The sequence below is a fragment of the Orcinus orca genome, chromosome 7 (genome assembly GCF_937001465.1).
Source record: "Orcinus orca chromosome 7, mOrcOrc1.1, whole genome shotgun sequence".
Classification (NCBI taxonomy): Eukaryota; Metazoa; Chordata; class Mammalia; order Artiodactyla; family Delphinidae; genus Orcinus; species Orcinus orca.
In genome coordinates this window covers 48604309-48626264 of record NC_064565.1, presented here as the reverse complement: position 1 = coordinate 48626264, position 21956 = coordinate 48604309, and the positions used below count along the sequence as shown (strand labels likewise).

The window sequence follows — 21956 nt, the reverse complement described above, 5'->3', positions numbered from 1 at the left end:
CCATGTGTGGCGAGTTACACCTTATTGGACAGCTCAGGTCCAGTAGCAGGATGGCTTTGGCACTCCCCTATTTCAAAACCATCAGTGGCATATTAAAATATGATTAAGGTAAGATAAAATACCAAATCCCAAACACAAAGCCTGTAAGTACCTTCATATTCTGTTTCCCTGCCTCATCCCAAATCACACTTGGCTTCATGCATTCTCTTGCCACACTGGCCTCCTTTCATTCCTTGAATGTCTCTTCAGATTTTTCCAAGGGTTTTACATGTGGACCCTTCACCTGGTTCACTATTAGTCATCCTTTAGCTTTCAGGTAAAAAAAAAAAAAAATCACTTCAGGTGAGTTTCCCCTTCTCTTACCTCCTGCACACAGTCTAAAGTATTTTGATACAGTCTTTATTTGCACGCTTTATTTTTCTTTTAAAATAGGACTTAGTGAAGTATCACAGGCTTTAATTATATAGTTATTTATATGGATAGTGTTTAATGATGTTTTTCCTGTTAGATTGTAAGCTCCATAGGGCAGGGCCTGGGTCTGTTTTATTTACAGTGCTTGGAATATAATAGGCCTTGAAATGCAGACTGATGAATAAGATTGATTTGCTGAAATTTCTTGTTTTTGTTTTCTTAGCCTTTTAGTATCATATAGCAGATTGACAGATTTTCTTTTCATGAACCCATTTTTATATTAAACTCCCTACCTAATTTACTTATAATTTATTCTTTTAATATATTGTTTTATGCTATTTTATTCTAAGAAGACCAGCTTGTAACAGACAAGAACCATTTCTTCCATTCTGTGAGACCTTCTCCAAAATCTTACAGGCACTCAGTGAATCTTTAATGAGTTATATAAACATAGGGAGATTTAGGTTTCCTTTTTGATTCTAAGTTACCTGAAAAAAAGATTTTCAATTAAAATACCATTTTTATAGTGATATTAGAGTAAAACTAAGGACATCCTTGTTCTATCTTCAGAGGGGTTGCAGCTCATGGGTCCTGGAAAGGTTCACTAAACTAGGCAGAAAATTTGGTGAGATTCTAAAATAAGTTTAATACTCACATCCTTACCCTGCCTGTAGAGTATATTTCTCAATATACTTCTAATATGTCCCTTCTGTACTTTCTTTAGTTCAATTTCTGTTAAAATAGATATTAACCTTATGTGTAAATTCCCTGAAACAGATCAATATATGCTTTAAAGCATATAAACCAACAAATGATTATTATAGGAATTTGTGGTAACTATGTATTTTCTTAAAAGACAAAGTATGTAATTTTTAACTTGTTATTGTTTAATTTGGTATTTGTTAATATCTGTAAATACTTATGACATATTGAATCTTCTGTCTTTGTGACATTTTGCTCAAATAAGGAAAAATAATACTGTTTGTGCTGGAGGATGAATGTTCAATTCTCTCCAGTTTTTAAGTGAAAAGACAGTTTGGATTAGATTATTATTACAATTTAAATATTTTTCCTGAAGAAAAGTTTATTTTTAAATATTATATTTGGATCTCAAGGATAGGCATATTTTAAGCTTTATAATTTTACATTGTCCTAGATGAATTCTTACTACTGAAAGAAACTTCTGAATTAACTTAAGGATCTTATTTAGTCTAGAAACAATAGGAAAAAAAGTTCTCTTAACTGAGTCTAGTACTTAAATATTTTACTCTCAGCCATTTTTGGGTAAACTGTTTTGCCTTAAAAAGATTTAATGATTATTAGGAATTGCTTACATCCATCAAGATCTCTGAGAAAGGATGCTGTTTGGCTGAACCTGTGCTACAAAAACAAAAATGCTGTTGAAATGTGGAAGTCCCATGCAGTTAGAAAAACTTTCAGTGAAAAAGAAATTTTAATTTGTTTTATGTTAATAAAGTACATGTGCTTTCAACAAAACAGAGGGAGTCCATAGGAAGCATTTATTTTACATACCCAGGTGTATAAATTAAATACCATATACTAAATATTTACAAAACAGGAGTGCAATCTTTTTTTTAAAAAAATTTATTTAATTTATTTTGGCCACGTTGGGCCTTTGTTGCTGCACACAAGCTTTCTCCAGTTGCGGTGAGCGGGGGCTACTCTTTGTTGCAGTGCACGGGCTTCTCACTGTGTTAGCTTCTCTTGTTGCTGAGCACGGGCTCTAGGCACGCAGGCTTCAGTAGTTGTGGCATGCAGGCTCAGTAGTTGTGGCTCACGGGCTTAGTTGCTCCGCGGCATGTGGGATTTTCCTGGACCAGGGCTCGAACCCGTGTCCCCTGCATTAGCAGGCGGATTCCTAACCACTGTGCCACCAGGGAAGTCCAGGAGTGCAATCTTAAGATGGGTAGTAGGTTTCTTAATTGTGTCTTACTGCATATGAATGCTGAAATTTCCTTTGACCTGTGATATTAGGTGGAATTCATATAAAATTGAGTTGGTGATACCAATATTTACATTACCCACAATATTTAGGAACTTATCTAGTGGGTAGATAATGATACACTGAAAGTATTTAAGTAAGCATAACTAGCGGTTTTTTTGTAACACCAAATTTAACTGATTAGTTTCCCTGATTTGTGTAATATTTTCCACCAAATCTGTTGGACTGAATTGATGTTGTTTTGGATTTATGTAATTCTAGTCTTTGTCTTGATTAAATCAAATGGGGAAACAGTCTCATTCCATGTGAATTAAGACTAAGTTTTTAAGTGAACATATCCTAAAAAAGTTAAGTTGGGAGCAATTAAGCATTTAACACTCATCTCATAACTGACTTTTCTTCCTAATTTTTTCCATCGATGCTAACCTCATAGACTCTAAAATTGGGTTGGAGGGTGCCCTAGGCTTCATGGCTCAATATTGGCCCTTGCAACATTGAATTATATCCTTAGTGGAAGGGAAATAAAAAGGTATTTTGTTGTCGCAACTTCAGGGGCTAAGGTCATAATCCTTTGAAGTACCTTGCTTAAAAGAAATTCTTTAACCGACATTTCGTTATATGGTATAAATTAATTAATATAATTAATATTGCCTGTGAATGTGGGTTAAATGAATAGAATTAACAGATCTGAGTTAAGAAATTGAAAATTTTTTGGTTTAAATGTTTTAACAATTCTTGTGTATTTATTTGTAACAAATTTATATTTTTAGGTGGAGAACAAGGTCTTCAATTCTTTCGACTGGCATCATGTGGTCAGGATTGCCAGATCAAAATTTGGGTTATTTCCTTTACCCATACCTTAGGTATGTATTCAACTAGTAGTTCTCTAAAATGATTTTTTGTGATTCAGGTAAAATTTATATTTTACTTAATCTTTTTCACTAAAGAACTCTGGATATCTAAAAGTGATTATAAAAATATATTTTAAGAACTTTTAGTCAAAGTAATACATATACATGATTTAGAGATTATATGCACACTACTGATTATGACCTCACCACTACCACTACACACATTCCTGCTCACACATTCCTCCTTTTTCTGTTTTCAATTTTTTTGATGGTTTTCAAAGTTTCTCTAAATCCTGTTTACACCACCAAATTTTATTTTTTATTTATTTATTTTTTAACATCTTTATTGAGGTGTCATTGCTTTACATTGTTGTGTTAGTTGCTGCTGTATAACAAAGTGAATCAGCTATATATATACATATATCCCCATAACCCCTCCCTCTTGCATCTCCCTCCCACCTTTCCTATCCCACCCCTCTATGTGGTCACAAAACACCGAGCTGATCTCCCTGTGCTATGCAACTGTTTCCCGCTAGCTATCTGTTTTACATTTGGTAGTGTATATATGTCAATGTCACTCTCTCGCTTCATCTCAGGTTGCCCTCCCCCCTCCCCATGTCCTCAAGTCCATTTTCTATGTCTGTGTCTTTATTCCTGTCCTGCCCCTAGGTTCTTCAGAACCATTTTTTTGTTTTTTTTAGATTCCATATACATGTGTTAGCATACGGTATTTGTTTTTCTCTTTCTGACTGACTTCACTCTGTATGACAGACTCCAGGTCCATCCACCTCACTACAAATAACTCAATTTTGTTTCTTTATGGGTGAGTAATATTCCATTATATACATGTGCCACATCTTCTTTACCCATTCATCTGTCGATGGGCACCTAGGTTGCTTCCATGTCCTGCCTATTGTAAATAGCGCTGCAGTGAACATTGTGGTACATGACTCTTTCTGAATTATGGTTTTCTCAGGGTATATGCCCAGTAGTGGGATTGCTGGGTCATATGGTAGTTCTCTTTTTAGTTTTTTAAGGAACCTCCCTACTGTTCTCCATAGTGGCTGTATCAATTTACATTCCCTCCAGCAGTGCAAGAGGGTTCCCTTTTCTCCACACCCTCTTTAGCATTTATTGTTTGTAGATTTTTTGATGATGGCCATTCTGACCGGTGTGAGGTGATACCTCATTGTAGTTTTGATTTGCATTTCTCTAATGATTAGTGATGTTGAGCATCCTTTCATGTATTTGTTGGCAATCTGTATATCTTCTTGGGAGAAATGTACCACCACATTTTAAATTTGTTCATTGTAGTTATTGTTTTTTGAGCATGTGTGGGTCTTTCCCCCATGCATTGTACTATTCTTTCAGGTGACTCATCAGTCAGGAAACTTATGTCTTTCATTTTTGGTATACAGTATTCATTTATTCTAATTCTTCTCTACTTCTCTTTTTATAACTCCCATTAGTTGAGTGTTGGACCTCCTGACTTGATTCACTGTGTCTATTTTCCCCCCACATTTATCTCTTTATCATTTTTTCGATCTTAGGAAAAAATTCCTTAGCTCTATCTTTTAACCTTTTTGAATTTTTTAATGCCATCAATAATATTTTCAATTTCCAAATGCTTATCTTTTTTGTTTCTTTTTCCTAGTGTCCTCCATTTAATGCAAGATCCTGTCTAAACTCTCAGGATACCAATTAGAGGCTTTTTGTTTTGGCTTTAAGTTCCCTTCTGTTTCCTAATGAACTTTGTTTGCTCTTGGGCCCTTTTTTGTTTACCCTGATCTTTCTCTTTCATATGATTACCTTCTTCAAATGCCTGATGATCCTTAGTATTCCATTTACTTTCAAGAATTAAACAACAAGAAGAAGTTTAAAAGCTCTGTGCACATGGTGGTTGTTTGTATTTGCTGGCTTCTCTTTAGGATAAGAAGGTGGACTATTGGCCCTTATTGCGGAAGGGTTGGAGATTTAGAGAATGTGGGTGTCTGTGTTGCCCTGGAGCTGCCATCGAGCTCCCCAGGCAGTCATTGTTTTCCTTCATCCTGGGGAGAAGCATCTAGCTTTCATGCAGCATACTATGGGTGGGGTCAGGGAGGGATGGGAGGTAGATATTGTTTTATAAACAGACTTAAAGTTAATTTTTCTGTTTTCAGGTCTGTATCTCTGACTTTCTTTTTCCTTGGCTTTTAATAGTTGTCTTTTGGGGTTTTCTGTTAATAGTCCTAAGTCTTTTGGGGTTTTCTAGGGAAGATTAGCTTACTTCTTTGCTGTAGCCCCCTCATTTTACACCCCAAGCTGTTCTCTATATATAATCTCGTCAATTAATTTGCATCTGCCTTTCCAAAATTGGTTTCAGTTTCTCATTTCCTGATGCCCCCCTTCCCCTTCTCTTCATTTGATGTGAATTTATATCTTTATTAATTCCTTCATTATCATTTTAATGGGAACTCTGAAATTATATGGTCAGTTGGCCATCTTGCTTCAGATGCCCAAAAATATTCTTATTTTATTATTTGTTACCTAATAAGCTTTAGCTAAATCATGAGTTATATTTCATTGTTTATAAAATTATTGCCAGAGATGAACAAAGCTGAACACTAGTTAAAGCGGTAAGGAAGGATTTTAATATACTATTGCAATAGATTTTAATCAGTAATATACTATTGCAAGTGTCCAGCATGAACTGAGCTTAACTTCAGTTTATACAGAGGTGACTGTATTTTAAAGGGAGAATGAGGGAATAAAGCAGGGGTAAATGGGGGCTCCGTAGCATCCAGGAAGTGAAAAAATTACAAAAAGCAAGAAGTGAGGAATTTGTCCATGTGAAACGCATGTGAGTTTGTAACTGGCACTTATGGAAGTTAGGCTCCTCCCCTCTCACAGAGCCAGGGAGACAGGAGCTCTATCTCCAGGTGTTGGCTGGAATAAACGTAAATTCTTTTGGCAGCCCTGAGTTTTCCCAGGCAGGCACTTTATAAGGGGGGTAGGGTCATCCTAGGGATGCAACCTTGAACTCTTAGAAACTGTGTTAAAGTCTTTGTAGGCCAAGGTCAAGGCCTAGTCCAGGAGGCATCTCAGAAGAGCCTGGGTAGAGTTCGGTCAGGGAGAGAATCTTTGTCATTATGCTAGTGTATAGAGAACGGTCTGCTATTACGAAGTAACAAATACATTTCTTTTTGTGGAAATTTACTTTATTGTCTGTTAAGTTACATTCAGTAATTTTTTAATGTATTCGGTGACATGCTGGTAAAGATAAGAGTTCTATTACTTCTCTGGTCTATCCTCCCTCTTCCTTCTGTTATCAAGGTGAAATTCTTATAAGAAACCATAAATATAGTCATGTACGTGGATGTTCTAAATACAACATATCTTTAATAATTCGAAAGCAAAGCTTTTCATACGTTGTCTGGAAAATGTGTTTTTACACTGGCTCTTTAAAAAACATATATAACAGTATATAAACATGTGCAGTTAAAGCCTTTCAATAAAGCATTTAGCATTATTTGCACCTTTTGGCGGGCCTCTCACTGCTGTGGCCTCTCCCGCTGCGGAGCACAGGCTCCGGATGCGCAGGCTCAGCGGCCATGGCTCACGGGCCCAGCCGCTCCGTGGCATGTGGGATCTTCCCGGACCGGGGCACGAAACCGTGTCCCCTGCATCAGCAGGCGGACCCCCAACCACTGTGCCACCAGGGAAGCCCCTGCACCTAATTTTAATGCTGATTTGTAGAGAGGAATAGATAGACAAATGGATCTTATACTTGCGAATGTAATAGATTCTTAGGATCCTGTTGCAGGTTTATTAAATCTTCATTTAGTTTGCAACTTAACATTTTTGCTTTGTTTGATTGATTGTGCCTACTTATTGATCTGTATATGCCTAAGTATTGATCAGTGCCTTGAATGCCTATATCTGCTGTCCCATATAAAAACATATTTTTTTCTATTTTGGATAGAAATAAAATACTTAATAATAAAGGGAAATAAATATATATTTTTTATTTGTTGAAACTTTTACCTGCTCTGATGATCTTTTTGTTTAGTTAAATGCTTTCTATCTTAAGAGCCATTAACACTTCGAAAAAGTTCTTATTAGGTGCGAGAAAATTACAGATTTCACTTATTTCCTTGTCTTGCCAGGCCAACTTCTTAGTGATTGTTTTTATATGTTGTTACTAAAATACATTGAATTCCCTCAGCTTACCTTTAAAAGAGTTATGATATTCCTTTTCAGTAATTATAGAAAGCATAAAAAGAATTTTAGTGTTACCATACTTGTAGGAGTTTTATAGGATATATCGGAATTATAAGATGTTACATTACTATTATTTTTAATTTATGGAATCAGAAAATATTTTCATAATATCAGATATTTAAAACTACAGGTATTTGATTCTTTTAGGCGTTTGGGCAGTTGGTGTGTGTGTATTTTTTAAGATACCAAGATTGAAGTATAGTTTAAAATTTCAATTAGTTGAAAATTTTATATATTTAATAGTTTAAAATTTTTTAATTTAAAAATAATTTGATGATTATAACCCCCATCTAGCCTTTGCTAACCCCACCATTTTCTTTACCCATTGCTGAACTTTTGAAACCACTTAATCACTTGAGTTGCATGACAATTTTTTTTTCATTTTTGTGTCTTTTAGGCACTCAAAGATTTTATTGAACAAATAAATGAAATAGTTTTTACTTAAAAATAAATTCTAAGCACAGTCAGCTTGCTAATTTTTCTCACCTTGTTGTTTGCAGGTTTTGAATTAAAATATAAAAGTATACTGAGTGGGCACTGTGCTCCTGTTCTGACTTGTGCTTTTTCTCACGATGGGCAGATGTTAGTTTCAGGGTAAGTTACTTAGTTTAATTTCCTTAAACCATTTTGGTATGAAATAGAGTAGACTTACAGAAAAGTACATAAAACATAAGAGAATAGGTTGATAAATCATTGTGATGCAAACTTGTAACCGCTGCTCACGTCAGGAAATAGACCATTGCTGGTTTTCCTCTAGAAGTCCTCCCCTTCCAAGTGCCCCTTTCTGGTGACAGTACCTCAGGTCATATGCAACATTGCTTTTTCCTTTTAAATTGATTTAAAAGAAATCATACATTATGAATTATTTTGTGTCTGGCTTCCTTTACTCAACATTACGTTTGTTTTCCTAGTGGTTGAACAAATCTGATGTATATAATACGTGATAGGAATCCAGTTTCATTTCTTTCCACATGGATATCCAGTTGTCTCAGTACTGTAAGGTGAAAAGATAATCTTTTCTTCACCATTTTCATATGCCACCTTGTCAGAAATCACTGATCATATATGTGTGGGTCTTTTCTCAGTCTGTTACTCTGTTCTGTTTTTCTGTTTATCCTTGCTCTGATATCTTTCTGAGCCTTTATAATTTGGCTGTTCCTGGCTTTTGACACTTCCATGTAAATTTTAGAGTTAGCTTGTCAGATTGTCTCCAGTTCCTCCCTCTACCCACACAAACCTGTTTAGATTTTGACTGGGATTGTATTGAGTCTGATAAATTTGGGGGAGAATTGATATCTTTATGATGTTGAGTCTCCAACCCATGAATATGGTGTATGTTTCCATTTATTTGTCTTTTGATTTCTCTCAATATAATGTCTCTCAATAGAAGACAGTTTATTTGTCATCCTTGTGGAGGTCCTCCTCATCTTTTATTAGATTTATTCTAGGCACTTAATTTTTTTGTTGCTATTATAAAAGATGTGGCTAATATAGGGAAATATATATGGAAAGACTGGATTTATCTGTTAAGATTCTAATTTTGGATTTTTTATGTATAAAATCATATCATATGTTAATTATGGCTTTTGTCTCTTCCTTTCTAATCCTTATACCTTTGGTATCTCCTGTGCCTTACTGAACTGGCTAACTGGCTACCAGGATAATGGAAATAGTGAAAATAGCCAACCTTGTCTGACCTAACTGCAAAGGGAACGCTTTCATTATTAAGTGTGATCACTGTAGATTTTGGGAGATAAGCTTTATTAACTCTTCTGTTCCTTCTATATAGTTTGTAAGAATTTTTTTTCATGAATAGGTGTTATAGTTTATGAAATGATTTTTTCATGCATCTTTTGAAATGAGCATATGCTTTTTCTTTTTTATTCTATAAGTGTCATAAATTATACTGATTTTTATAAACCTGCTTTACACATGTTAACTGATCTTTTGTTGGAATAAATACAACTTAGGCCATATTATTTTTGTGTATTGCTACAGAGAAGTCAGTTTTATTCTGACTGTTGCTTTTTTTGGATATAATTTATATTTTTTTCACTGGCTTCTCACACATTTTTGAGTTTTCTGCACATTTACTTTGATGTATCTAGTATTGGGTTTCTTTTTATTTAGTTTGCTTGGAATTTACTGAACTTCTTAAAGATGTAGAATGATATTTCATCAGTTTGGGGGGAAATTCTCATTTATTATCTCTTCCAATATTGCGTCTGTCCTTTTCTTTCTCTAATTGGGGGATTCCAATTAAATGCACATAATACCTTCTTACTGTAAACTTTATGACTTATTCTCTCTTTTGTATTTTATTTTGAATTTTTGAATTTTATTTATTTTCTTATACAGCAGGTTCTTATTATCTATTTTATACATATTAGTGTATACATGTCAATCCCAATCTCCCAATTCATCCCACCACCACCCGCCCTCTACCACTTTCCCCCCTTGGTATTCATACGTTTGTTGTCTACATCTGTGTCTCAATTTCTGCCCTGCAAACCAGTTCATCTGTACCATTTTTCTAGGTTCCACATATATGCGTTAATATACTATATTTGTTTTTCTCTTTCTGACTGACTTCACCCTGTATGACTGTCTCTAGAGCCATCCACATCTCTACAAATAACCCAGTTTCATTCCTTTTTATGGCCGAGTAATATTCCATTGTATATATGTACCACATTTTCTTTAATTCGTCTGTTGATGGGCATTTAAGTTGCTTCCATGACCTGGCTATTGTAAATAGTGCTGCAGTGAACATTGGGGTGCATGTGTCTTTTTGAATTACGGTTTTCTCTGGGTATATGCCCAGTAGTGGGATTGCTGGGTCATATAGTAGTTCTATTTTTAGTTTTTTAAGGAACCTCCATACTCTTCTCCGCAGTGGCTGTATCAATTTACATTCCCACCAACAGTGCAAGAGGGTTCCCTTTTCTCCACACCCTCTTAAGCATTTGGTGTTCGTAGATTTTCTGATGATGCCCATTCTAAATGGTGTGAGGTGATAACCTCATTGTAGTTTTGATTTGCATTTCTCTAATAATTAGTGATTCTTTTTGTTTTTTAATTGGAGTATAATTGCTTTACAATATTCTGTTAGTTTCTGCTATACAGTGAAGTGAGTCAGCTATATGTATACATATATCTCTTCCCTCTTGGACCTCCCCCTCCCCACCCCCTATCCCATCCACCTAGGTCATCACAAAGCACCAAGCTGAGCTCCCTGTGCTATACAGCAGGTTCCCACTAGCTATCTGTTTAACACCTGGTAGTGTATTTATGTCAAACCTAATCTCCCAGTTCATCCAACCCTCCTGTTCCCCCTCTGTGTTCACATGTCCGTTCTCTGTACCTATGACTCTATTGCTGCCCTACAAATAGGTTCATCTGTACCATTTTTCTAGATTCCACATATATGCGTTAATATACGATATTTGTTTTTCTCTTTCTGGCTTCACTCTGTATGACAGTCTCTAGATCCATCCACATCTCTACAAATGACCAATTTCGTTCCTTTTTATGGCTGAATAATATTCCATTGTATACATGTACCACATCTTCTTTACCCATTCATCTGTCTTTGGACATTTAGGTTGTTTTTGTGTCCTGGCTGTTGTAAATAGTGCTGCAGTGAACATTGGGGTACATGTGTCCTTTTGAATTATGGTTTTCTCAGGGTGTATGCCCAGTAGTGGGATTGCTGGGTCATATGGTAGTTCTGTTTTTAGTTTTTTAAGGAACCTCCATACTGTTCTCCACAGTGGCTGTATCAATTTACATTCCCCCGCAACAGTGCAAGGTTCCCTTTTCTCCACACCCTCTTTAGCATTTGTTGTTTGTAGACTTTTTGATGATGGCCATGCTGACTGGTGTAAGGTGATACCTCATTGTAGTTTTGATTTGCATTTCTCTAATAATTAGTGATGTTGAGCAGCTTTTCATGTGCTTCTTGGCCATCTGTATGTCTTCTTTGGAGATATGTCTATTTAGGTCTTCTGCCCATTTTTGGATTGGGTTGTTTGTTTTTTTGATATTGAGCTGCATGGGCTGTTCATATATTTTGCAGATTAATCCTTTGTCCATTGATTAATTTACAAATATTTTCTCCCATTCTGAGGGTTGTCTTTTCATCTCGTTTGTCGTTTCCTTTGCTTTGCAGAGACTTTTAAGTTTCATTAGGTCCCATTCATTTATTTTTGGTTTTATTTCCATTAGTCTAGGAGGTGGGTCAAAAAAGATCTTGCTGTGATTTATGTCAAAGAGTGTTCTTCCTATGTTTTCCTCTCAGAGTTTTATAGTGTCCGGTCTTACATTTAGGTCTCTAATCCATTTTGAGTTTATTTTTGTGTTTCGTGTTAGGGAGTGTTCTAATTTCATTCTTTTACATGTAGCTGTCCAGTTTTACCAGCACCACTTGTTGAAGAGACTGTCTTTTCTCCATTATTTATCCTTGCCTCCTTTGTCATAGATTAGTTGACTATATGTGTGTGGGTTTATCTCTGGGCTTTCTATCCTGTTCCGTTGATCTATATTTCTGTTTTTGTGCCAGTACCATACATAGTCTTCATTACTGTAGCTTTGTTGTATAGTCTGAAGTCAGGGAGTCTGATTCCTCCAGCTCCGTTCTTTTTCCCTCAAGACTGCTGTGGCTATTCGGGGTCCTTTGTGTCTCCATACAAATTTTAAGATTTTTTGTTCTAGTTCCGTAAAAAAATGCCATTGGTAATTTGATAGGGATTGCATTGCATCTGTAGATTGCTTTGTGTAGTATAGTCATTTTCACAATATTGGTTCTTCCAATCCAAGAACATGGTATATCTCTCCATCTGTTGGTAACACCTTTAATTTCTTTCATCGGTGGCTTACAGTTCTCTGCATACAGTTCTTTTGTCTCCCTTGGTCGGTTTATTCCTAGGTATTTTATTCTTTTTGTTGCAGTGGTAAATGGGAGTGTTTCCTTAATTTCTCTTTCAAATTTTTCATCATTAGTGTATAGGAATGCATTAATTTTGTATCCTGCAACTTTACCAAATTCATTGATTAGCTCTAGTAGTTTTCTGGTGGCATCTTTAGGACTCTGTATATGTAGTATCATGTCATCTGCAATCAGTGACAGTTTTACTTCTTCTTTTCCAATTTGTATTCCTTTTATTTCTTTTTCTTCTCTGATCTCTGTGGCTAGGACTTCCAAAACTATGTTGAATAATAGTGGTGAGAGTGGGGGCTTCCCTGGTGGCGCAGTGGTTGGGAGTCCGCCTGCCGATGCGGGGGACGCGGGTTCGTGCCCCGGTCTGGGAGGGTCCCACGTGCCGCGGAGCGGCTGGGCCCGTGGGCCGTGGCCGCTGGGCCTGCGCGTCCGGAGCCTGTGCTCCGTGGCTGGGGAGGCCGCAGCGGTGAGAGGCCCGCGTACCGCAAAAAAAAAAAAAAAAAATAATGGTGAGAGTGGATATCCTTGTCTTGTTCCTGATCTTAGAGGACCTGATCTTAGAGGAAATGCTTTCAGTTTTTCACCATTGAGAATGATGTTTGCTGTGGGTTTGTCAGATATGGCCTTTATTATATTGAGGTAGCTTCCCTCTATGCCCACTTTCTGGAGAGTTTTTATCATAAATGGGTGTTGAATTCTGTTAAAAGCTCTTCCTGCATCTATGGAGATGATCATATGGTTTTTATTCTTCAATTTGTTAATATGGTGTATCACATTGATTGATTTGCTTATATTGAGGAATCCTTGCATTCCTGGGATAAACCCCACTTGATCATGGTGTATGATCCTTTTAATGTGCTGTTGGATTCTGTTTGCTAGTATTTTGTTGAAGATTTTTGCATCTATATTCATCAGTGATACTGGTCTGTAATTTTCTGTTTTTGTAGTATTTTTGTCTGGTTTTGGTATCAGGGTGATGGTGGCCTCTCATTCTCATGGTAGAATGAGTTTGGGAGTGTTCCTCCCTCTGCTATATTTTGGAGGAGTTTGAGAAGGATATGTGTTAGCTCTTCTCTAAATGTTTGACAGAATTCACCTGTGAAGCCATCTACTACTGGGCTTTTGTTTGTTGGAAGATTTTTAATCACAGTTTCAATTTCAGTGCTTGTGATGGGTCTGTTTATATTTTCAGTTTCTTCCTGGCTCAGTCTGGGAAGGTTGTGCTTTCCTAAGAATTTGTCCATTTCTTCCAGGTTGTCAATTTCATTGTCACATAGTTGCTTGTAGTAATCTATCATGATCCTTGGTATTTCTGCAGTGTCAGTTGTTACTTCCCCTTTTTCATTTCTAATACTGTTGATTTGAGTCCTCTCCCTTTTTTTCTTGATGCGTCTGGCTAATGGTTTATCAATTTTGTTTATCTTCTCAAAGAACCAGCTTCTAGTTTTATTGATCTTTGCTAGTGTTTCCTTCATTTCTTTCTGATCTGATCTTTGTGATTTCTTTCCTTCTGCTAAATTTTGGGGGTCTTTTGTTCTTCTTTCTCTAATTGCTTTAGGTGTAAGGTTAGGGTGTTTATTTGAGATTTTTCTTATTTCTTAAGGTAGGATTGTATTGCTATAAACTTCCCTGTTAGAACTGCCCTTGCTGCATCCCATAGGTTTTGGGTTGTCGTGTTTTCATTGTCCTTTGTTTCTAGGTATTTTTTGATTTCCTCTTTGATTTCTTTAGTGACCTCTTGGTTATTTAGTAGTGTATTGTTTAGCCTCCATGTGTTTGTAATTTTTACAGCTTTTCCCCTGTAGTTGCTATCTAGTCTCACAGAGTTGTGGTAGGAAAAGATACTTTATACAATTTCAATTTCTTAAATTTACCAAGGCTTGATTTGTGACCCAAGATGTGATCTGTCCTGAGAATGTTCCATGAGCACTTGAGAAGAAAGTGTATTGTGTTGTTTTTGGATGGAATGTCCTGTAAATATCAATTATGTCCATCTTGTTTAATGTGTCATTTAAAGCTTGTGTTTCCTTATTTATTTTCATTTTGGTTGATCTGTCCACTGGTGAAAGTGGGGTGTTAAAGTCCCCTACTATGATTGTGTTACTGTCGATTTCCCCTTTTATGGCTGTTAGCATTTGCCTTATGTATTGAGGTGTTCCTCTGTTGGGTGCATAAATTTTTACAATTATTATATCTTCTTCTTGCATTGATCTCTTGATCATCATGTAGTGTCCTTCTTTGTCTCTTGTAGTAGTCTTTCTTTTAAAGTCTGTTTTGTCTGATATGGGAATTGCTACTCCAGCTTTCTTTTAATTTCCATTTCTATTTTCATGGAATATCTTTTCCATCCCCTCACTTTCAATCTCTGTGTGTCCCTAGGTCTGAAGTGGGTCACTTGTAGACAGCATATGTACAGGTCTTGTTTTTGTATCCGTTCAACCAGTCTGTGTCTTTTGGTTGGAGCATTTAATCCATTTACATTTAAGGTAATTATCGGTATGTATGTTCTTATTACCATTTTCTTAATTGTTTGGGGTTTGTTATTGTAGGTCTTTTCCTTCTCTTGTGTTTCCTGCCTAGAGAAGTTCCTTTAGCATTTGTTGTAAAGCTGGTTTGTAGTGCTCAATTCTCATAGCTTTTGCTTGTCTGTAAAGGTTTTAATTTCCCCATCAAGTCTGAATGAGATCCTTGCTGGGCAATCTTGGTTGAAGGTTTTTCCGTTTCATCACTAAATATGTCCTGCTGCTCTGTTTTGGCTTGCAGAGTGTCTGCTGAAATATCAGCTGTTAACCTTATGGGGAGTCACTTGTATGTTATTTGTTGCTTTTCCCTTGCTGCTTTTAATATTTTTTCTTTGTATTTAATTTCTGATAGTTTGATTAATATGTGTCTCGGTGTGTTTCTCCTTGGGTTTATCCTGTATGGGACTCTCTGTGCTTCCTGGACTTGATCGACTATTTCCTTTCCTATGTTAGGAAAGTTTTCAAGTATAATGTCTTCAGATATTTTCTCAGACCCTTTCTTATTGTCTTCTTCTTCTGGGACCCCTGTAATTCGAATGTTGGTGCGTTTAATGTTGTCCCAGAGGTCTCTCAGACTGTCCTCAATTCTTTTCATTCCTTTTTCTTTATTCTGCTCCCTGGCAGTTATTTCCACCATTTTATCTTCCAGCTCACTTATTCGTTCTTCTGCCTCAGTTATTCTGTTATTGATTCCTTCTAGAGTATGTTTAATTTCAGTAATTGTGTTGCTCATCACTGTTTGTTTGCTCTTTAGTTCTTCTAGATCCTGTTAAATGTTTCTTGTATTTTCTCCATTCTGTTTCTGAGATTTTCGATCTTTACTGTCATTATTCTTAATTCTTTTTCAGGTAGGCTCCCTATTTTGTCTTCATTTATTTGGTGTTGTAGGTTTTTACCTTGCTCCTTTGTCTGTAACATATTTTTTTCTAGTTTCTTTTTTTTTTTTTTTTTTCTTGATGGATGGTGCTATATTCCTGTCTTACTGGTTGTTTGGCTTGACACATCCAGCACGGGAGGTTGCAGGCAGTTGGATAGAGCTGGGTCTTGGTGCTGAGATGAGGACTTCTGGGAGGCGTCACTCCGATTGATATTCCCTGGGGTCTGAGGTTCTCTGTTAGTCCATCAGTTTGGACTCGGAACTCCCAGCACAGGAGCTTGGGCCTGACCTCCGGCCTGGGAACCAAAATCCCACAAGCTTCATGGCACGGTAAAAAAAAAAAAAAAGGGCGGGGGAAGAAAGAAAAAAAGAAGAAAGGAGCAGTAAAATATCAAAGAATAATAAAATAAAATTAGAAAGATGAAAAATGTATTAGGAAAAATAAAACTATAATTGAAACAACTGCAGCAAGGTAAAATAAAGCCACAAAAGAAAAAAGTGTGTGTGGGAGAACAAGCCAAAAGGAGAGAGCAATAACAAAGTATAAAGAATAAAGTAGAATTAGAAAAATAAAAGGTTTATTAGGAAAAATAAAAATGTAGAAGGATCAACAACAGTGAATCCGCAAGGTAAAACAGAACTCCAATCTAAAAAAGGCAAAAAGAAAAAAAAAAACCTTGACTATGGGGGTGGAGTTTTGGCAGTGGTGGAACTTAGGCAGGGGTGGGGTTTAGGGTGGGGTGAGACCTAGGCAGGTGGGGGTGTGACGTTTGAGCCTGGGGCGGGGCCTGGGGGGGGGACAGCGTGGGGGGGGGACATTCAGGTGTGGGGTGGGGCCTCTACTTAGGACCTGCCCGGAATGGGAGAGGCATCAAGACCTGAGGGGGTCCTCTGGAGTGTGGAGTTCTGGAGTTTGGAGGTAGGGCCCTGAGTGAGGGTGTGTGGATGGGTGTAGGCCCAGCTCGTTGGAGGGGGTCTCCGAGTGTAGAGGTGGGGCCCTGGGTGGGGGTGTAGGGGCGGGGCTTGGGCTCTGCACAGCAGAAGGGAGGCTCCGAGGGCAGAGGGTTAGGCCCGGGAGCCCAACAGGCTTCTCCATGCCTGAGTGGACAGGGAAAGCACTGGCCCCTTTCCCTTCTGTTCCTTTACGCCCTGCCGTACCGTCTCCCCCAGTGTCTCCCCCGTCGCTGCTGGACCCCTAACCGTGGGTGGGTCCCACTGGGTGTAGGAACTCCTCCCCTCCCCCAGCTTCCCCTCAGGGGTCCCGGAGGTCCGGCCTTTACTTTTGCTCCCCCTTCCCACCCTCCCACTCCCTCAGGACCTGCACAGCTGGAGGGAGCCTAGCTGGGCAGAGGATCAGGCCCCGGATCTCAACAGATTCCTGGGGGTCCGAGTGGGCAGGAGAAACCTGGCCACGCCCCCTTTTGATTCTCTGCCCTCCCAGTGGTTCCCCAAGTTCCCTCTTCAGGCGTGGGATCCCTTCCCCTCCCCCAGCCGCCCCTCAGCAGCGCCAGTCCTGTCCCACATCCACTTCTCCTCCCCCTTCACTCCCCCCACGCCCCACGTCCTACCTGGTAGTTGGCTGTTCCTCCCGTCCCCTTAGGTGTCCGTGGCCCCCCACCGGTGCCTGGTAGGTGCTCTAGTTGTGAGGAGATGGGAATTCCGTGTCCTCCTAGTACGCCATCTTGACTCCACCCCCCTCATTGCTTTTTAGTCTTAGGGTTCTTTGACACTCTTAAAAGTTATTGAGGACTCCAAAGAGCTTTTGCTTATAAGGGTTCCATATATTGCTATTTATAAAAAATAAAACTAAGAAGACTCTAAAATATTTTAAGTTTGTTTAAACAATAATAAACTCGTATATTAACATAACATTTTTCTTTAGGAGAAATAAAACCAGAAATAGTGAGAAACGTGGCATTGTTTTACATTTATGAAAATCTCTTCAGTATCTGGGTTAGCAGAAGATACATAGATTCTCATATCTGCTTCACACACTTCATTAGCTCTCAGGGCTATGATGGCATCACATGTCATACAGCAAAATGTGTAGGAGCTTTTTCTCTACATCTTTCTCCACATCTCTCCTCTAATAAGTTTCCTCTAGCCCCTTAGCCGAATTTGTGTTTTGTTTCACCCTTACTTCTCTTGATCCAACCAGATAAAGTTAACATTATATGAATTAGCTGCTATTCAAACAGGAAGAGTCAATCTTTGTAATTCAAATAGAGGTTGCCTTTTTCCATAAATTCTCAGTTCTAGTAGTTATGATTCTTTGGAAACCAGTTTAAGAATGGCTATCATTGCTAAGAGTTTTAAGAGTTCAAAAATAACATCTTTTTTTCTTCTTCTTGAGTTGAAAACCAGTAAGAAATACTGGACAGATAACTACTAGATAGCAGGACTGTAGATCTGCAGCTGACTTGTTCACCTGCTCTTGGGTGGCATGGACCACTGCAGACTTCCCCTGAAAGGGCAGATCAGAAAAAAGAAAATCCAGAAGGGGCTGAACCACATGGCCCAGCATCTTCCCCAGACTTTCCAGTCATCTGTCATTCCTTTCCTGCTAAGCAAGAGAGGGAGAAAAGAGGCCAGGGATCTTATTCCAGAAAGAACTGGAAGTAATTGTCCCCCCTCTTCTCAACAAGATGCTTGTTTATGTTTTATCTTTTATAAATGTGGACAACAGAGTTTTACTGTCATGAATTAGTAATGGCTCAACAGCCACCCTCTCTCACTCAGTAATGACTAGCATAAGAAGGCTTAAGGTCACCTTTCCAAAACTCAAATCATCATTTATTTCCCCGTACTCTCTACAACATTGTTAACAGAACTATTGAACAAGTCAGTTCTTTAGACAGAGTCCATGTTGCAGTTTGCTTATCATGAGGGTTATTAGATATTACACGGCTTGAAAAAATAGATGTCTTGTGAAAGCTCTAGTGAAATTTGAATAGTCAGGCAATCTGTTTTGTAAGTTTTTAGGCTAAAACTGTCAGGGTGTGTGCCCATTATGAATCAAGTTTAATTAATAATAATTAATTAATATTAATAATTCATGGGGGATGATGTTCTAGGAAGTGTAAAATCCAGAAACACAGGTTACTGAGTTTTAATCCCAGCCCTGCCATGCACTAGCTATGCAACCTCAAACAAGTTCTAGTTCCATATCTTCTCTTGGCTTCATTTTTCTGAATTATAAAATGGGGAAAGTCAGAACACTTTCCTCATAAGAGTGTTATGAAGCTTAAATAAGAAAATGCAGGCAAAGCATTTATTAGGTTTGGGGCACAATAATTGCTCAGTATAGGTTCATTAAATATTATGTATATTACAAGAATATTATTTTTATGTATTATTTTTGTAATCCAGAACATTAGGCAATTATATAACATATTATTTTACTCATTTTCTGATTTCTGCTTTTTCTGGGTTAAGTTTTAGCCATTGATCTATACTGAGGGGCATTATAAAACAGCTGTTTGAAACTTACCATCTTCATTCAGGAAGAGTTGTTGGGGACTATGTTTCATAGCATCATCTCTGTAAAGACTTTGGGGAAAATAGTTCCTACAGGTCTCAGTCTAAAGAATTGATGTCCCTTTCCCATACATTGGGTTTGTGTTTCTATCTTAAATTGTATGACAGAGCATGTTTCCTTTTTTAAATTGCTATTGAAGAAGCTCGGCAACAAACTTGCAGCCCTCTGTTAACAAAGTGGACTCTATGTTGTGACATATATTTTAAATACTAATCTTAATCTTCACCTCTTTCCCCCACCTCATCTTTATGTTCTCTTCCTCCCCAGTTTCTTCACATAATTTTTATCTTCTTTTTTCTACATCTTTGTAAGAGACTACACATACTTTCCGAATGCGAAGAAACATAGATATATATTTAAAATAAAAATGTGTGAGTGTAAAATAAATCTTTAAACCTTAGGAACATACTTGACCTAATGAAATAGTTGTGGGTAATTTCATTTGATTAGTTTTTTGGTCATTGTATAAAACTGTTTGAATTAAAATGCTTTAGGTGATTTGTGACATGGGTGGCTGTACGACGTCACTACGGTGTCACTCATCTCCCTTGAGCTTGTGATTATATGCTCTTCCATATCAAGCACGTAACTGTATGTGTTGTTGCTCTTGCCTAGCAGCTGTGCAGATAAAATTGGCGTGTTTCTCTTGTATTCTTTTATTTTTAACAAATTTATTTATTTTTGGCTGTATTGGGTCTTCGTTGCTGTGTGCAGGCTTTCTCTAGTTGTGGTGAGTGACGGCTACTCTTCATTGCGGTGCGCGGGCTTCTCATTGTCATGGCTTCTCTTGTTGCGGAGCACGGGCTCTAGGTGCGCAGGCTTCAGTAGTTGTGGCACGTGGGCTCAGTAGTTGTGGCTTGCGGGCTCTAGAGCGCAGGCTCAGTAGTTGTGGCGCATGGGCTTAGTTGCTCCGCGGCATGTGGGATCTTCCCGGACCAGGGCTTGAACCCGTGTCCCTTGCATTGGCAGGCAGATTCTTAACCACTGTGCCACCAGGGAAGCCCTCTCTTGTATTCTTGAGTGAGTAGAGTTAAGGTTTTAGAGTGCCACAAAATGGTAGGAATGGAGTATCAAAAAGACTTAACAATTAATGCATCCTTTATAAGGGAAAGTGAGGTTAAGGTGACAGGGCAGATTGTGGGTACTGAAAGAATTATATATAGCAGGGGTAAGAGTTATATATAGCAGGCAAGAAATGTATAACCAGCGGCACCAAACAATCAGAATTTTTGTTTGCTGTTGGCTCACGTTCTATTTAGGGAATATTTTGAGGTTTTATATTGTTTTAGTAGTTTCAAGGTATTTTATGTCTGTTTACAGTGGTTATAATTATTTTCTGCCTTTGAAACCCAAATCTTGAATATTGAAAACTATTATTTTTCCCTAATCCTAATTTCCTTCCCCCCAAATCTAATCAGTTATCAAATCCCATTACATCTTCCTTTGAATTCCCATTAGTCAAATTAGGGACTATAGGAGGCGAGTTTAAAATCCTTTTAATCTCTAAATGGCCACAGGTCTCTGCCCATAATCTCTAGTCTTCTTGCATAGATTCAGTAGACTCTTAAAGAGTTCTTCATGTTTGGCCTTTTGCTTCTCAAATTCATTTTTATACCTCATCAGCAAGTGAACCTATTTCATTGCCATCATGGCTGGCTATCTGTTGCCTACAAGACTATCTAATGATGATTCAGCTTCTCAAGTGATACATCATTAGGATGAGTTAGTTTTAATTGCACTAGTGGTAGTCTCAGAAAGTGGAAATTCCTTTTAGTTTGTTTTAAGGATGCTAAGAAGTAATGAAGTTTTCCCTAAGAATTTTAGATATTCCAGAAATAATACTTTGTACTTTGAGGAATTTAGGACAAAATAAGAGTGTCTATAAATCATGTCTAGCATATACATATTAGCTGCTAATATAGTTTCTCAGTGTTTTTTGGCTGGAATTTAATGTTTAATGCTATAATTCTGGTTTTTGATGCCAGAATGCATTTATATGCTTCTTATTTGCTTGTATTTTATTTTACATTGAACAACGTATAAGTTCTATTTTGAAATTATGGCAAAGATTCTGTAGTCAAAATCCATCACCAACACTGGAGAGACTACTAAATATGAAATTTTAAGTCTTATTCAAAGGAATTTTGGTGGCATGTGGGATCCTAGTTCCCCAACCAGGGATCGAACCTGAGCCCCCTGCATTGGAAGCTCTGGGTCTTAACCACTGGATTGCCAGGGAAGTCCTTAAAAGAATTTTAAGCCTTCTAATAGGTGTGACTCCTGTGGTCAGACTGTAATCAGCTACCTTTTAATAATAATAAGTACAAATACTATTAAAGTTGTGCAGAGAGCAGTAACACTCGTATTGTTGATATGTTTTCTTGCTTTGCAACATATATCATGGCATAACAGCTATATCGGGGAAAATATCATGTAGAAACATATTTGTCTGTTGTTCTCAATTAAGTAGTTTGTTATGTTATTGCATTTTTCTTTGTATGATGGTTTTCTTTTTCACCACTAGAATAAACCCAGATGGTTGTTTTAATTTTTTTTTTTTTTTTTTTTTTTGTGGTACGCGGGCCTCTCACTGTC

At 37.5% G+C, this 21956-nt stretch overlaps 1 protein-coding gene and 1 long non-coding RNA gene across 14 annotated transcripts in view; one reads left to right on the top strand and one right to left on the bottom strand.

Annotated features, from left to right (window-relative positions):
• Window positions 1–21956, top strand: part of WDSUB1 (WD repeat, sterile alpha motif and U-box domain containing 1) — a 76745-nt gene that overhangs the window by 5683 nt on the left and 49106 nt on the right. For 11 of the 12 annotated variants that reach the window (XR_004481542.2, XR_004481543.2, XM_004266286.4 and 8 more), the window contains 2 exons: window positions 3145–3237; window positions 7986–8079. Coding sequence is in view for 10 of the 12 variants with exons in the window: in XM_004266286.4 (XP_004266334.1) it covers window positions 3145–3237; window positions 7986–8079 (187 nt within the window). In the remaining 2 variants the exon portion in view is untranslated. The remainder of the gene's footprint in view (window positions 1–3144; window positions 3238–7985; window positions 8080–21956) is intronic. The other variant, XM_049712027.1, reaches the window with a different exon arrangement.
• Window positions 9823–21956, bottom strand: part of LOC125964950 (uncharacterized) — a 340974-nt gene continuing 328840 nt past the window's right edge. For both annotated transcript variants that reach the window (XR_007478280.1, XR_007478281.1), the window contains exon 2: window positions 9823–11238. This is a non-coding gene — a long non-coding RNA (uncharacterized LOC125964950). The remainder of the gene's footprint in view (window positions 11239–21956) is intronic.